General features: G+C 41.5%; 2 protein-coding genes across 2 annotated transcripts in view; both read left to right on the forward strand.

Moving 5' to 3' along the window:
• EPC2 (enhancer of polycomb homolog 2) overlaps window positions 1-7,449 on the forward strand; it is a 49,174-nt gene extending 41,725 nt beyond the window's left edge. Inside the window, exons 11-14 of the mRNA XM_057415603.1 lie at window positions 538-674; window positions 2,587-2,746; window positions 4,440-4,773; window positions 6,177-7,449. Of these exons, the coding sequence (XP_057271586.1) occupies window positions 538-674; window positions 2,587-2,746; window positions 4,440-4,773; window positions 6,177-6,249 (704 nt within the window). The 3' untranslated portion in view covers window positions 6,250-7,449. The remainder of the gene's footprint in view (window positions 1-537; window positions 675-2,586; window positions 2,747-4,439; window positions 4,774-6,176) is intronic.
• Window positions 7,450-15,960: 8,511 nt separating this feature from the next.
• KIF5C (kinesin family member 5C) overlaps window positions 15,961-18,002 on the forward strand; it is an 83,223-nt gene continuing 81,181 nt past the window's right edge. Inside the window, exon 1 of the mRNA XM_057415601.1 lies at window positions 15,961-16,191. Coding sequence (XP_057271584.1) covers window positions 16,066-16,191 — 126 coding nt within the window. The 5' untranslated portion in view covers window positions 15,961-16,065. The remainder of the gene's footprint in view (window positions 16,192-18,002) is intronic.

An 18,002-nucleotide genomic window follows, 5' to 3' on the forward strand; every position in this document is an offset into this window, starting at 1 on the left:
TGGAAATGTATACAGACTATTTGAATGTATAAATTTGGTTGTGCCATTGAAGCAGGTGTTCCCCAATGCCAGGTGTATGGTTACTTTATAGAGCCCATTCTGATGGTGGAGAACAGGACAATAATAGGACTGTAGGAAGGGGAGTTGTACAGCAATAAATTCCCAGCTCAGCCCAGTGTACTTCTTCCTCAGCTAAGGTTTCTAGGACATGCTTGTTTTCTGAAAGCCAGGATAATAATTTCTTTAAAATTTTGCCTAAAGCAGATGGAGAGAAAACCACCAAAGCCAGAAACTGCTTAAAAGCAATGAAAGCTATGAATTCTTTTGTTATAAATTGATTCAATACTAAAAGAACACAACAAACAAATTAGCTTGACCTCTTCTTTATGTAAGAATATCTGAAGATCTTTGCAAGCATCTAACACAGTGTGTGTTATTGTCAAGCACTTGTTATCCAACATGGATGTAGTCTCGCATTTTAGATATATTTGGTTTGTGCAGGCCTGTTTAACACTGACTTCGCTTTCTTTTCTGTAGTAACAGGGGGTATCACAGAGGAACAATTTCAGACACATCAACAGCAATTAGTTCAAATGCAGAGGCAACAACTTGCTCAGCTTCAGCAGAAACAGCAATCTCAGCATTCCTCACAACAGACACATCCAAAAGCACAGGTAATGCACCTTGAATAGTGTCACATGCTAATATCTTCCTTTTTGCTGTCTTTTTCATCTCTCCTACAAGCTAAATATACCATCTCAGTAAATTTGGGAATGAATGTTAGAAGGCTTTGAGTCAAGGTGCTTTTCCAGTTTGCCCAGAAGGCAGCTTATATTGTAGCTAGTGAATTTGCTTTCACTTTTTGATTTGGAATGAGATATTTTACATTTCACCATCAAAACCTGTTTTGTTTTTTTTTTTTTTTAAGTTATATATCATGGCAGTGTTACTAAAAGTTGAGTAAGAGACTTCATATTTTAATGTGTTAGTGGTGTCCACAGAGTCAGTCAATGTAGAAATAGTGCTATTTCTGCAGTTTCTACTATTTTCACTAATTTAGTCCTCCTTTGTGTAAGTGCTCCAAAGAGACTTTTTTACTAAAGCTACTTCATGAGGTAATATATTCTGTTACAAACAGATGTTAAGTGAGTACTAAAAATTGGTAGCTTATGAGAGGAAAAATGGAGTTTTGCTTATTTAGTTGGATTCCTTCCCCTCCCCACTGCCAGTGTTACTACTTCTGTCTTCTAAAAGAATCACATTTTTTCCTCTGTAGTGCCTTGCAAGGGAAGAAGATCTCTTTTTCTGTCAAACTTAGTTTTCTATTAGTTTCTTACTAAGAAAATATAAAAGCTGTTGCTCTTGTCTATTAATAGGAAAGCTTATTTTGAGCATACTGTATCTAATTGCCAGTCCTGTTTGTCCTTCCCCTCAGTGTTTTCTACTTTGATTAATTGGGGATTCTGTATTGGCAGTTGCTCATTACAGTTTTTGTAAGTATAAAGACACTATACCAGAATATTTAAACAAAAGGAATTAATTCTGGATTTTTAAGACACTTTGTCTGTGCAGAGTCATTTGCATAGTTAATAGAAATTCAGATTGCAGAATGATACATTCAGCCATTGCAGAGCATCTTCCCAGTACTTAACATTATTTTAGAGAAACTGGACTAATAGGAGATGTGTACTTCCAGAATGTGGTGGCAGTTATGCTGTGATACAAGTTACTCTGTGAGAATGAATGTAACATAAATATTGAAAATTTTTTAGACTTGCAGTTGTATTTGCTGCCTAGAGACAGAAGAGAGAAGGAAACTTAAGACTTGGTAATTTTCGTAGAGGAGGCATGGCAAACACAGACTCCTAGAATGGTTTGGGTTGAAAGAGACCTTCAAGTTCATCTAATTCCAACCTCCCTGCCACGGGCAGGGACACCTTCCACTAGACCATGTTGCTCAAAGCCCTGTCCAACTCGGCCTTTAACATTTCCAGGGATGGGGCAGCCACAGCTTCCCTGGGCAGCCTGTGCTAGTACCTCACCACCCTCACAGGGAAGAACTTCTTCCATAAATCTAATCTAAATCTTCTCTCTCATAATTTAAAGCCATCCCCGCCTTGTCCTATCTCTGCAAGCACTTGTAAAAAGTCCCTCTCCAGCTTTCCTGTCAACCCATTTAGGTTCTGGAAGCTCTGAGGTCTCCTCAGAGCCTTCTCTTCTCCAGGCTGAGCAACACATTGCAAAAGTGATCTGTCATGCCAAGAGCTGCATTTGCCATTGACTGGCTGAATCAGGCTGGACTTACTCAGCATTCATTTGGACACTAATTTTCAACTTCTCATCAGACTTGTGATACGGAAATATTTAACGTCACCGTGAATTACGAATCACAGACTGGTTTGCGTTGAAAGGAACCTTAAAGGTTTTAACACCCTGCCATGGGGTTACATTTAGAAGATGACACTAGATTACATTTAGAAGATTTATTTATTTATTAGCTCCTAATTGTGCACTATAGCAATCCTAACAGAGTGTTTAATTTTGGTTTTGGATAATTATAATGAAATATTTTTTTAATTCCAACAGAGCTCCAGCACCTCTGACTGTATGTCAAAAACACTTGATTCAGCCAGTGCCCACTTTGCTGCATCTGCAGTGGTTAGTGCACCTGCTCCTGGTCGCAGTGAGGTAACGAAGGAACAAAACACCAGCCACAACAATATTAATGGTGTTGTCCAGCCTTCAGGTGATGATTTCTTAAAACTCATGGTCTATTGTGAGATAAGAATGTGTCAAGTGATCTTATTTCTGATTTCTAAAATACTATTTAATAAACAAAATAATCAGCTATATTAATCGGGACACTTTTGTGCAGTGGCATATAGGTTAGTGTGGCAATAAACCTACCAAATGCTCTTTTACATTGGAAGAGCATTGTTTCTGTCTTATTTTGTAGTTGATCTTTTAATAATCTGTTATTATCAAAAGTGTGACAGCATCTTAAAGAATGTATGTGTGTAATTAAAAAAATCAATTGCTTAAAACATTAAGTACTTTAAGAAGGAAATAGAAAAGTTGCTACTTTATTTGGTCATTATCTCACTTGTGTATTCAGACAAAACATACTAATCAACTACTACTGGCAACTGTCTTAAAATTACTGTAAGTTTCAGGTTTCATTGCATTTAGGATTCCTCCCAAGTTCAGGCAGAAGTGTAGATGTTGGTGTTCACTGCCTCCCCCGCCTCTTTCTGAACCTCCATTACCAGAAGGCAGTAATGCTAGTCACGCTGCTGCCACAGCCATGTTGCTGAGACACAAATGTTATTTGGCATTTGACTGCCATAAAAAATAAATGGCTTTTAGAGAAATTTGTTGTTTTAACAGCTAATGGTGTAATTAGTTTTACAGACCTTCTGTCAGACTGGGTTAATGATAATATGAAATGAATAGAGGGTAAAAAACCCACAACTGAATAAAATCAATACACTGGAAGAGTTCCAGGAAAGAAAAAGACATCTGTGTATAATTCTGTAAGATCATATCTGAGAGGATAATACTTTGAGGGGTGTAAGAAGAGGTATGTAGTAATGTGCTGTGCAGATACATGGTACACAGCTTTATGATTGTTGAAAACCATTGCAAATATTTTACAAATGAAAGTAGACTTCTGTTACTGTTCTAAAGCTGTAAATGACGATGTAAAGTAGCTATTCCTATTTAGGGATAGGAAGACTTGCAAATGAGGAAATGTTAGCTGAAAGAAGATTCTTCTTTTTCAGGAATGAGAATCTAGGGAAAATGCATGTAGTTTCCCTATAATGAAAATCAGAACCGTGACTAGCTAGAATAGCAAGGTGCAACTTGAGAACCTCTGGTTTGAATATATGCTGTGAAACCTGAGGTTTCTCACAGCTCAGGAGTGCAAACGGAGCACTACAGCATAATCTAAAGGAGTCTACTTTGCCTAGTCTTAGACCCCTACTTTTGCTGACTTGAGAGAGACTGGTCCCCCCCTGAACCTCTTCATATTGCCAGCAGGACAAGGTAGGAGGTGAGGAGGTCATTCAAAACATCAGAATTTGGCTTCACTGTCAGTCTCTGAGGTTGCCTGACTAAGGTATTCCCCATTCACCTTACTTTTATGGGGCATGCTGCCCCTTTATGATTCCTGGAAAGAGGTGTACAAAGTTGAGCAATATAAAGGTTCTTTGTAATACAGTGACTTCTTCACTTGCTGATGTTCTTGTGAAAAATAGTATTTCTAGTGTTAACTAGAAATATTTCTGAAGTTTTACATTTTGTGTATCTTCAAAAAACAGATTCTTGCACAATTCCAGTGGCATATATACTTAAAGCATATAATCCTTGAGGTTAATGTTTGGCTTAGAATCTGACAAATGGCATATTTGTAATTAACACTATTTGTTTCATAACAGGAACTTCTAGAACGTTGTACTCCACCAACATGGCTTTATCATCCAGCCCAGGGATTTCAGCTGTACAGCTTGTAAGGACAGTTGGCCACACCACCACAAACCACTTAATTCCAGCATTGTGCACAAGCAGCCCTCAAACACTTCCCATGAACAATTCTTGCCTGACAAACGCAGTGCACCTCAACAATGTCAGTGTTGTTTCTCCAGTCAATGTGCATATCAATACAAGGACTTCAGCACCATCGCCAACAGCCTTAAAACTTGCCACAGTTGCTGCCAGTATAGACAGAGTGCCAAAGGTAACTCCTAGCAGTGCCATCAGCAGTATAGCACGGTAAGTGTTTGGCAGACTGGAGCAGTTGTAAGTTACATTTGTGCTGTGTAAGTGTCTCCAAGGGTGTCTCTGCAGTGCAGCACCAAGAGGAATTGTTTACACCTCTGAGAGATTCCTCAGTATAGCTTTAACCTCAAAAACATCCACCTGCTGGTATCATCATTGTAGCTGTGACAAACCACAAGAGAATTTTGCAGATAAACACCCAAATAATTTGCACTGATTTTAGGCACCAGTAGTTTTGGTGAACTTCCACTGCATTTAAAATGGCTTCATTTTTAACAGTTTCCATTTGTCCCTTCTCATGCAGCACTTTCAGGTAGTGTCTGTTAAGCTCTCTGTGTGTTCTCTTTGTAACTGTGTATCCATATTGTAAGGTGCAGCTGACATGTACCTACTTTATACATACATGTGGGTGTATGGGTTACATAATTAAGTAAACAGTAAACCACGTATGTGCCAGCCTACGTCTTATGCATATAGATAGATATTTATTCTCATTGAACAGCAGCACTGTTATTTCAGAATGCTTAGAGGGTATTTCACAGGAGTGGCAGGAGCCTGCAGTTGGCTAAGTTTTTTCTGAAAACTACAATGTTGGGGCTTTGTTTTCAGTCTGTGCTGGATTGTACGATGGGTTTTTTCAAAATGTCACATTTGTTTATGAATAAGAAAAGAGAAAATCAGATATTGGCGAATGTGGTTTCCTGACTACTTCATAATGCTTCTGGAGAGGTTAAAAAGAGCTTTTTGAGATGCAAAATTGAAGGTATAATTTAGTTGCTGCATATATCAAGATAAAGGTATTTTTAAATTAACAGTTGTGCCTTAAAGCATACTTGTATATCATTAATGTGTTTAATTTTTATTTCCCCCTAGTCAGAGGGGTATTTCAAGTCATGGCGGCAAATGTCATGAAAAATACCACCTTAGCCAAATAAGTTTTAAGCTCCTCTACAGAGAAATTGGAAAAACATTTAAGATTTTGTGCAGTTAGTACTAAAGCAGAATTTAGCAGAATTTAGTGTGTGGGGAGGAAATTTATGTCAGAACAATGCTTTGCTCACTGACAGAATAACTGGTATTGAGTCATCATGGTATATCTTGAGTTTGCTCCTTCAGGAAACTTTTTAGTACTCCTGTCTATAATTTAGGATGGTAATTCACAGTTAAATGCAATAATCTTGCAGAGGGTCTGCACTGTCAGTGGAGTAAAAGTTAATGTAGTTCTTACATGCCAGTATTTAGTTTTAAATTATCTGTTCCTAGAGTATGTGTTAAGGCTTCTCGCTGATCCAGGTAACAGCTGTCTAAAAACAGATCACACCTGTCAAATTATTAAAACTTGCTTAAGGAAACCCTTGTGTTCTATATGTAACTATTAAATATTTCTTTTATTGCAGAGAGAACCATGAACCAGAACGACTGGGTCTAAATGGCATTGCAGAGACAACAGTAGCCATGGAAGTGACATAACCTCAAACCAGTGTCACAGCCTGGGCTCACGGTGTAGTCATTTATATTCCAACTGAATGCAAAACACAGTGCTCTGTGGATCACAGAGAACTAAAATGGACCTAAATGGACTATCAGTATATCGTGTATTAAGTCGATATATAATGTAAATTTTGTAAAATTGGGAAAATCACTACCTTGTAAAATAGTTTATTTGTATCATCAATATTATTTCTGTTACTTGAATAGTAGATATTCATCATCATGCTTTTGCACTTGAATTTGCAACTGAATGGATTAAAAAATAATTCTTTAATGGGATCATGAGCATGAAATGGGATCCTGCATCACTTGTTTTAACTATTTATTTTGCCATGTTTACATTTTGTATCTTGTACAAATAAATCCAACTTTGTGTCTAAAAAAAAGTTAAAGATTCATAGCTAGGAAACAAAATTCTTGTAATTTTTTTCTAAAGAAAATGTAAAGTTTTCACTTGGTTCATTTTGTTTCACAATTTGACTAGATGGACTTTTTGGTAAATACTTTAGTGGCATTTCACTGTCAAATATGAAGTTCAAGGCAAAATAGTATTTTCTATTACTGTGCAGGGGAAAGGGATGGATCGATACATGCAAATTTAACGTAGTAACTCACTTTTCCATATATTTTGAATGTATATTTCTATTTATAATACCAGTTTATAAAAAATAATTACACAGGAAAAAAACTGACTAGGAAAATTATGCATCTAGCACATGTAAAATTGTGCAGATACAAGAAAATTTTCAACTGATTACATTTTATCTGAAGACTGCATATTTTAACCGGCTTTAAAACTGTAACACACCACATAAAGGATATTTTACCAGGTATGTATTGCATTATATATCATTGCAATAATTAATTATTGGATGTCTAGATATCGAGCCATCCCAGGTGGTGGGGGGGAGGGAGGGTTGTGGCAAGATTGTCTTTTCAATTTTGGAGAGTTTTCCTGTGGCTACAAGGCAAGTAACGGGTTGGAAAAAGTCTGACTTGTAAGCGTTGGACACCTTCGTAGTGTAGTGTTTTAGTGACTTTTTTTATACGGTTCTTGTAAATTAGATACGTGTAGTGGTGTTTCAGAATGTTTGTTTATGCACTAGTTCAGACAACTTTCCCTGTTACTTGTTCTTGATAAGTGAAAACTGCAGGGAAATAAAAATACATATCAAAACATGGGCATGTTGCATATGTGTTTATTTCACAATGTGCAAGCAACTGCAGTGAATTTTGGAGGCTGTTCATGGCCTTCTGATGATTTTGATCAAAGCTTGTGCACATTTCTTCCCCAGAGTTGCAGTTTATATGATTGTTACCTGTGCTTACAGTATACAACAGGTGAGGAATGCTCCAGTAGTTGGGAAGTGAGACCTGTGAAAAATCAGGATCAGACAGTTTCTTGTTCTGCCACAGAAACTTCTGGTATTATTTTGGGCAGATCATTTGAATTTTCTGTTGTTTGGGTCTCCACCTGTAATTTGAATAATGTTTCTGCATTTCTTAAAATCAGAGAATCACTGAGGTTAGAAGAAACATCATGACATTGTCTAGCCAAGCACCCTAAAGAAGGTCAAGGAATGATTTGCACATCTGTCATGCAGGCAGTGTATTTTTCCTCCTGGCTTTTTATATAATGAGTTATATTTAATCTAAGCTGTCCTTAAACACGTTTTGTCTTATGTTCTGTAAGTTAAAAGTTCTGACAGTTAAAAACTTATAGAATTTTAAATAACTGGGAGCTTGTCAGAAACTTGGATGTCTAAAATTAACTACTTTTTGCTTATCCGATGCTTTCTAGTCAGTATGATGTCTGCAAGGAGAGCTAATGACAGATTATATTTGTAGAGAACAGTCAAAGGAACCTGTGACATACCAGTCTGACTCCCCTAGAAATCATTTTGTACAGGTGCATGACCTTCTCATATATGTCCAAGGCTTTCTTGGTTCATTCCTGGAATGACTATGACCTACGTAGTACGAAGTATTAACTTTTTTTGAGTGCAGAATTGTTGCAAAACAGTCTGAAAAAGAAGCTACTTTCCTTGATATATAAAAATAACTTTGCTCTCTAACATAGCCCAAAAACCCTTTTGAGATTTACTGAAAACAGGAAGTCATTTCTCCTGCAGAGTGGAAGTTGTGCGCTTAGCAAATGACAGCTGCTGAGCTCTGTACTACAGACTCCTCTCCCTACAAATGCAGATCACTTTCAGGATAAATTGGACTGAAAATGTCTCTAAGACTGCACTGTATCTGTGACTTGCTATAGACTAATCCTCACATAATTACTTAAAAAGTCTTTAACTGGAGCTTTTAACTTGCAGTGGATTCTGGAAAAATGTGAGATGGCGAAAGGATTTTGTAAATTCCCAAAGCTGTAATGGTAAGTGTGCCATATATTGAGCGAGTTAAATTTAAAGGATTAGTATTGATGTAACTTTCTGTAAAGTAGAGCTATAATGGTCATCCTAAGAATTGCTAGCAATTAATTGTGTGCCTCAGGTGCAAGAAAAGGAGACTGACGAAGATTTCTATGGACTTCTATTCATTTTATAAAAAGAGAAAATTGAGTATTGTTAGAAAGTCTGGTACTTTCTCCTGACACTGGTATACAGCAAGGAGCACCAATGACTTGAGTTATTCTTGTGTGCTGTTTTAAAAGTGTGTTGAGAATACAATGTTCTTTTTTAATTCCCCCATTTGAACATCATGCATATCTGCAACATGATTTCAGTACTGATTTCTGTTTATTACATATTAGGCAATGTTGTTCAGGTAAGATTTTTGAATGTAGTTTACCTACAGCGATTTATATTGGACTTCAAGTGTAACATGCAGAGTTTTCCCTTAATGTCAGATGCTAGAAAAATTATTCTTTCTCTAATAAGGTTTATCTAATTTATTTAATCTATAGATTGACGGAAGTTTTGGGGTGTGCTTAATTGTAGGCATTTTGTTTCTAATTCTGCTGTAGGGCTTTTCCTCACTTTTCCAGACATCTAACATCATATTCTATTTACAGAGATGTCCCTTCCTTTAATCCTCTACACTAGACTGCATGTACAGGTTTTCCCCTCCTACCAACAAGCTGACAGTGACTGCAGCCCTTTTGTGGTTTTCCTGATTTTTGAAACTCCTTTTCCTCCCGTGAAAGTTCATTTTCCTGTACTACCTCTGGCTCCTTTGTAGAGAATAACAGACATGTTTCCTATTTCCTTATTACAGTAATTGTGGTTTTTGAAGCAGAATTCTCAGTGCAGCTTTCCAGGAGGTGAATGATTTATCCTGAAGTGGACCTAGTATCATGCTCACGGCTCAGCCTTCCTCTCCATTTCTAATACCATTCAGGATGAACTGCTCAGACCTTCAGCATAGGAATTTCTACCAGGACACACTGTCTGCAGACAGGAAAGCTCTGAAGGCAGCAGCAAACTAAACACTTTAAAGACAGGATTGTCATCTCAACAGATTTTCAGATTTCAGAGAAATGGCTTTCAAATCTCACTTCTCTATTTCTTCTACTTTTAGGTTGTGCGATACTCAGGATAGAGAATAGCCTTCATAAATAAAAGCATGTCTTGAGTAAACTGTTACTGGGGAAAGAAGAAAAAAGGACAGACATCTCTCTAAGGGGGAGATGAAATGTTTCCTGCATAGCAGCAGATCCAGGCAATATAAAGTGGGGTAGCTGTCAAGATCCAACCGTTTACATTTGAATGAAGGCATGTGAAAGAGAGTATTTTTTTTTCCTGATCTAACCAGCAAATCGTCTGGGAAACATTAGTAAGAGGCAATTGCTCTCTGAGGCAGCGCAACCCTGGGTTTGTTTAATCTTCCAGGAATTCCATCCAGACAATTCAGCATGGGGGGGTGGTGGGATGCTGGCCTGTGGAGCCCTGCTCAGGAGCCACTTGTACCTGGGAAGCTTCCTAAGGCAGGTGGCTACTCAGAAGGAGATTCCTCAGGGAAAGAGCAACCAATTTGAGGGTAAGGGCAGTGTTGAAGCAAGGGGGATGGCAGGGATTGGGGTTAGGTAGGGAATGATACAGGGAGCAGATCCAGGGAGCGTTTGTTGTACTTCCCAGCACATTTTACCCCAACTGCGTTACCTGGAGTTTTTCATTCTGGGAGCCTGCTGCTTGTTTTTAACAGAGGTAATGTTTTATGTGTCCTGCTGCATCACTCCAGCCTATGTAGAAATAAAGCAGCCCTCTAGGTATTTGCAGAGTGCCTAAATGCGTTTAATGGCAGCATTTCTCTTGTAGGCCAGTGATAATGTGTGAGAATAGCATTATGTATGAAATGGGAGTATATTTGGGTAACTTTTTTTATAAAATTTTACTTAAATGGCCAAAAAGGGAATGTAAAGATGTACTTCTGAGAGAATGCAGTACATGTCATTTCTATTTGGTAAGGAAGTCCACTGGTTAAGAATGAGTTTGAAGCAAGCTGCAATTGTTACCCATACATTATCCTGTCTTTTTAAGCACCTAGCTTGCCAAGTAATTGTGTCTTGTCCTCCTGCCAGGGAATAGAGCCCTCTTAAAGGAGTGACTTCAGGGCATTTCCAGATTACTTTTGTTAACTGTGGGAGGTAGCTGCATCTTCATTGACTGTATAAGGGAAACTTAGGAGTAGCCATGTCCTACTTGCAGACACCCAACAGCAACGCCTGACCCAGGTGATGTGGAGTTCTTGCATGTCCCAAAACTGGTTTGATTGTTTGCTATCCTTCTGCAGTTACTGTCAGTACTCAAAATGACATTCCCTGAAGTGAGAATGTTTGCGTCTGAAGCACCTTTCTGTTCTACAGGAGGAAAAGGGGAGTTTCAAGTTAAGCAAGTCATGGACAGCACAGAGCAGTTGTTTCCAAGTCACACAGTATATCTCGAAATGAAATCTGTATGCTTTGAACTTTTTTTTTAATGGTGTAATCTCAAAAAATTAATGAAGAGCACCCATGCAAGTCACATTTGGCAGAAATTTAACTCTGTGGAATCAGTCTGTAGTGCCACCCAGTAACTACAGTTTAAAGAAGAAAAATAAATTACTGTAGTTGGCATAGGACAAAAATCTGAAAACTAAAAGGGAACAACAGTGAAGTAACTGAACCGCTTCCTGAATGTGGGCTATGTTCACTCCTCAGTGGCTTTGTCCATTCCTTTCTCTGAATATTGGTATCATCTTCCCATTCTTGCTCTGTACATAGTAGTGTTGAAAGTGGTGGTCCCTGTACCAACTGTGAAAATGACGTACTGCAACCCAGCACTCCTCCCCAGGCTCTGGGTGGGTGCATGTGCTTGCAAGCATGAAGAAACATGATGGCCCAAAATCTCTGCAGAAAATCTGGGAGATGCCTTGCACCCTATGGGTGTTCCAGGATAGCCTTTCCCCTGTACCCCAATTACACTGCTTTTTTTTTTTTTTTTTTTAATCATAACTCCCCTCAAGTTACGATTGTTTCTGTGATTAAGAATGGGAAAATCTCTTTAGTCCAATCTGGCTTCAGTTCATTACACACTGATTTAAGCCTAATACAAATGTAATTACACAGGGAGGATAATGTAGAAAGATCAATTAGAGATCAAGGGGCAAATTAAGGAGGGAGGCAATTAATTAAGACTATACTACAGCAGATATGTAAGAAAATTTGGAAAGAACAGATGCATCAGCCTAAATTTTTTTTTTTTTTTTTGTCTGACAGGAGTACATAAGCACTCTGTAAAGTTCTGACAGGTGAAATGAAAACACTCTGACCACAGCACCATGCATATCCTATACTGGCAAGATCTTACCTATTCAGGAATGTCTGTAAAAATGAACTAGTACTGTGCCTGTCAGCTGCTGAACTCTCCTGAAGATAGCAGAGAGAAGTTGGTGGGGCAGAAGGTGATCAACTGACCAAGGCCAGGCACAACTGGTAGTTACACTTTCAGAACCCCAGTAGTGGTCCAGATTGAGTTTGGATGGAGATGCAAAGCCCTTCTTCCGGAAGCTGTGGGGAGCCCCATATGCTCTGATGTCACCCCTGGGGACAACTGGTGGCAGCTAGCTGTAGATTGATGTCAGCCTGGTGCTCGCTTTCCCACCATTGCTGGCAATACTTCGCTGACTCTTCCTGGGTTAATGGTATTTCACGGAACGCTGCCCTGGGGAAAAACTGATGCTTAAAATAACATCATCCTCATTTTCCTGGTGATGATCAGACTAGAGTAGTCATCGTGGTTTTAAATCAACAGCAGTGTAAGTGACACCAGAAGATGGCATCATCTGCCTGTGATGCCGTTTTAACTGCGGTGGCGGATTTGACAGTAGACATGTTCTCCCTCACAATGCACTTTGGTGTGGAGGCTTTGTGTTTTGGGGTTATGTATTTTTTCGTGGGTTTGGGCTTTTTAGTTCTGTCGTTTGGGATTTTTATGATTGCTCTATAACTTCCTATAGTAAAAGACAACATATTTTTTCCCAAGTAAGAACACTTTTGTTTGGGTTATTTATTGAGTAACCCAGGTGAAAGGATTGTGACTTGGAAAAATGGTTTGAGTATTGAAGAATCAACCAAAACATTTTGCTGTTTTATACGAAGTAGTAACAATCTATTCGGTTTTGGCAAATCCATTTTTATAGGCGGGTTAACACAGCATATATGACTATGTATAATGTGAATAATTTACATGAAGATAGATATTTTTGTGTGTACTTAACATACTTTATGTATGTACTTCAAGCATATATTGAAGTCTTTTGCAAATCAGAAACAATGGCTGCTTATAAACTCCACTAGTGTAGCCCAAATGTTGTCTGATGGAATATCTTCTGACTGGCAGTACTTGATTTCCAAACCTGACCTTTCTGTGGAAGCATGACAAAGGAATCCCTGTGGTGCCCCCACCACCAAAGAAATCATTCCCTGTCTGATCAAAGGAAATTAATTACCATGGATATTTAAAATTGCTTTTTATCATGTTGATTCCCACCCTTTTGGTATCTCCTGGAAGAAATCCTTTATGTCCCTTTTACCTGCAGACGTGTATCAGCACTGATGACACAAGTGTATCAGATTTCATCTCAAAGGCCATTGCTGAGACACCAGGATTAATGGAACCTATGTTAAAGCCACTCTCCCCTGCTGATAAATTATGACCCTGGCAGGTGCATTCTGTTTAATGCACAGAGCTGTTAAAGACAGCAGAAATTCAGCCCTTCTTGTTCTTTTTTCTCCTGAAGCTCGTTCCCAAAGCCAAAATTCACTCCTTGAACCAAGCAGCAATAAAAGGAAGCAATGTTCTTTTGGCTCTGGGGACTGGAAATTGCTTTTTTCACTTCCCAAATGCCCAGGCACCCAGTTCTTGATTTCTGTGGGGCCACCTTTCTGTTGGCATCCTCATTCCACTGTTGTTCATAACATGCTCTATCACACAGCCCCCTTTCTTTTTTTTCCTGCAGCCTGAACAGCTTGGCTATATTGGCAGCTCATCTACAGGGAAATGGAAACTCATCATTCTCTTATGACTGCCCCCCTTCACCCTAGTCTTCGAGGAAAGGATTTGTTATTTGTTTTGGAGACCTCCGACACCTGGGGCTGTTCAGTGAACTGTCCCAGCTGACACTGGCTCAGCTTAACAATTTCTTCAGGAAAAATCAGCACTTGCTGTCAAATCATATCTAATGTGCCAGGGTGATGTAAGTCATGCACTTAGCTGGAGAACCTGCTGGAAAAGTGGGAAAATGAGATGACATCAAGATTTGCTTTGTTTTACTTTTGGGAAAACTCTTGCATTCTGGTGCACTGTAGCTCACTAAACCCAAGAGAACTACAGCTATAGTGGCATTTCTTGTAAGTACATGATCTGAGAAAAGCATAGTTTCAGAAATGAAGGAAATTAATAATGCTTAAGATCACAGCGGCAAAGTATGACTGCTTTTCTATATCTTGATAGTTCATGTTTTATAGGAAGTAGTATTCCAACACGCTGTAGATCATATCTTCCATCATGCATTCTGAACAGCCTGGAAGAAGCTTGCAAGCTCAAGAAGGTTTTGATCCCTCCTGAATCTGGCTAAAAACTAATGTTCCTAATAGGCTACTTAACCCAGTAATCTGGTAATAAGTAGTAAAAATAGCAGCTTTGTGACAATATGGTATTGTCTACAGTACAGACAATGTATTACTGTTTGTGACAACTGCTAAGAAAAGACATCTCTGCAGTGCATTCTTACTGATTGCCAATTACACCTACTCTAATAGGAGAAAAGAGTTTGCCTATCTTGCTCCAAAAGGAGCTCTTGGTAATGGAGAAAAATCAGGACCAATTAATTGAAATGGTTGTCTTTTATGACTAAGCCCCTACTTGTCCTGACTACCTAATCGGATATTCAGGGTAAAAGCTTGAAACATAAGAGAAATAAAAGGGCTAGATAATTGGTAATCCCTGAGAATAAATCACATGACATAATAATGTTTTATCACATGCTGCACATTGCTAACTCTCCCTGATGTAATTGCTTTTAAGAAGGGCATGAAGAGCCTTTGTAGCCTGCTCTTCTTGCATCCATTGCAGGTACTGAGGACAACTGCTCAACTGCTGTGGCTAGAGGAAAGGGAAATCTCTGTAGAAACATTAAAGAACTGGCCACTGTAATCTTAATTGCATGACCGAGGCTCATTTAATGAAACTGGTACTCCAGAGGAAATGGGTTTCTGGAGTTGCTGAAGTCCAGGGAATGCCTGCAGCTTTCCAGAAAACATCAACAGTTGCTGGGTTCATCTTTAAGTGGTGTAGATTCTTGCAGGGAGAAAGTGATGGAGGAGGGGGAGAAGACATTAGACTATCTCAACTTTAATGTAGTGAAATTCATTAGCCTTGGCAGAGGAGGGTGAGTTGCAAGTAGTTTTAGCAGGTAGGGAAGAAACGATGTCAGAGAGTGGAGGAGGAGGAGGAGAGCACCTCAATGTGTGGGAACTGGCTGCAGACACGGTTTTTTCCAGATGCTGATTCACTGCCTGCATCGTGACAAATTGCTTGTAAATTTAATGAGGGCAAAGCGCCACCCAGCTATTGCTTCTGCTTTGCCTCACAGAAAATAAGGGTAATATAATGACGGCCCGGGACTAGATATCCTTTAACCTAGTTATAAATCGGGCCGGTGTCTCCACCCAGACAGCAGCAGCAGCTGGAGGCCTAACCCAAAGCACAGGACTTTGCTCCTTAAAACTGGAGCAAATACAGACAACTGGAGATAGATGCCTGTGCCCTGCTGTGCATTTCTGTTTGTGACACGCCCAGAGTCGAGCATGAGCGTAGTCCCTGCCTCAGATTAGAGAGCCATAACCTGCAGCTGATTACTGCAAGCTACCACGGACGAAGGGCTAACCTGGCGCCTGCGGTCGGTGCTCTGCGCGATCCTCGCTCGCTCGCTCGCTCCCTCCCTCCTTAGCGGCTGCGCGGTGGGGCGCCGCTGAGGGGAGCAGTTAGGGACCGTTAGATTCCTTGGCGGCCGCCACCTGCAGCGCGGACTACGCCTCCCGTCAGGCCTCGCGGGCGCTGCGGTGCGGCTGCGGAGCAGCCCGGGGGGCGCTGAAGCGGGCGAGCGCTCCTCGCAGCCCGGCTCCGCGCAGCCGCGCGCGGGCAGGGGGGCGAGCCGGGGACCGCGGCCGCTGCCGGCGCTGAGCGGCTGCTCGCCCCGCCCAGTCCCGCCCCTCCCGCCCCGCCTGGTCGGCGGCAGCAGGGCGTCTGCGGCACCTGCCCGGCGGAGCGTTCGCTCCCTGCGGCCGGCGCCCGCCCCGCCGAGATGGCGGATCCCGCCGAGTGCAGCATCAAGGTGATGTGCCGGTTCCGGCCCCTCAACGAGGCGGAGATCCTCCGGGGGGACAAATTCATCCCCAAATTCAAGGGCGACGAGACGGTTGTTATCGGGGTGAGTCTGCCGCATCCTTCCCCAGCCTGCGCGGTGCCGTGCCGTGCCGAGCATCCACCCTCCTCCCCGTAGCCCCGGAGTGAGCATCCTTCCTGAAGGTCCCGCCGCCCGCAGGAGCCCCGCTCACCCACCACCCTCCTCCCTCTGCCGGTGGGCCCCGCGCCCATTGTTCCCGCGGCAGCGGAGCGAGGAGGGGGTGGCGGTGCTCCCCGGGGTTCTGCCCCCCTGTTCCCTCCCCGACACCGCGGTCGGGGGGTTTGGGCTCCCCCGGGGTGGCCGGTCGGGCTTCGGGAGGGGTGGGGGTGCGCGGGGGCCGCCGCTGCCGGCGCTGATGTCATGCCGGTGACTGGGCATGCTCGCCGATCTCCGCGGGGGCGGCCGCCCGCGCCTCCGCCGCGCCCCTGCGGCAGCCGCTTGGGGAAAGTTTCACGGGGCTGCGGCGGGATCCCCCGCGCCAGGGCCGAGCAGCACCCTCTGACCCGCGGACAAAGCCGGTCCCGGAGCGCCGGGCACCTCCGTAGGGCCGGGGATGCGCCGTGCTGGCCTCGAGCGGGCGGGATGCGCCGTGGTGGCCTCGAGCGGGCGGGATGCGCCGGTGCTGGCTGGTCTCTGCAGAACAGCGGGGTTACGGTGTATCTTTAGGCGCGGTGACCCGCGCGAGTTGAAGTTTTTCCTTTTCGTTTACAAACAAACATTAAACATCAGTTCGGTGCCCTCTTGCAGCAGCCGCCCCAAGCCGCCTTTTCCCCGGCGCTTTACACGGGTAGGCTGCTCGCAACAGCAAAGGCTTTAAAATGAACAAAGCGTGCGAGTGCCAGGGCCTTACGCGGCTCGGGATGCAGCTTCTCTGCCGAGCGGTTAACATGGCGCAGGGAAAGCGCCTTCACTTGTCCTTCCTGGAGCTGAAGCTTTCCAAAGCGGGTGTCTCTTTATGGGTTCAGGAATTAGCCGGTGCTGGATTTGGTGGGTCTACATAGGCAGTACCGTATTCTCGAACTTAAGCTATATTTTCTGTCTAACCAGCCCCTCTCTTTAGTCCTTTATTTTATATGTTGGTCTACTGGGGTTGAACCAATACTATGATCCATACTGTAGTATGATAAAGAGATCCTACAATTAATTGTTATTCCAAAGAATGAGGAAAATGCTTGTATGATTTGTTAAGGTTTGTATTAAAACACTGGCTTGATTAGAAACTTTTTTCTTGGAAGTTGCAAAACAGTTGCAGAGAAACAAATTGGTCAATTCTGGACATGAACTTGTTTTTCTTAATTTGTTTTTATTAAATGTTTTTCCTCTGGCCATATTAATTTTCTTTATTGGAAGGTTAAAGCCATAGCACCTACCACAGTTTGCTAACAGCAGAAGAATCAAATTGGTTGTCAGTCTCGGTCAGCAGTGCAGGGCTGTCTTTGGTCCACAAATATTTGGAACTAAATCCTAACTGTAGCACAGTCACATGGATGTTTAAGAAACAAATGTCAGCAGTTCCCCTTCCTCCCTTAAATAAATAAACACTCAGATACATTAAAAGTAGGTTAAAATAAATTTACTGTAAATCCCTTAACAACATGATCTTTTAAGGAGAAGTAGAATTTAGAACCATTTCCTGCCTAAGTGAGTGTGCAAGTAGGTAACGTGTCTTTGTCTATAAAGTATCTGTTGTCTGCGAAAACAGTAACTATAATGCTTTGAAAAAGGTATTTTTTGTCTTGCAGTCAGAAGAGAATTCCTGTAGTAAAGGTAAAAAGGAAAGGTAACAGCAACTGTCAATTTCTACCATGGAAGTTTAAAAACATAGAAACAAGAAA

This window comes from Pezoporus wallicus, unplaced genomic scaffold (genome assembly GCF_028554395.1).
Source record: "Pezoporus wallicus isolate ANWC-B61680 ecotype Strahan unplaced genomic scaffold, APGP_CSIRO_Pwel_v1 contig_736, whole genome shotgun sequence".
Taxonomy (NCBI): Eukaryota; Metazoa; Chordata; class Aves; order Psittaciformes; family Psittacidae; genus Pezoporus; species Pezoporus wallicus.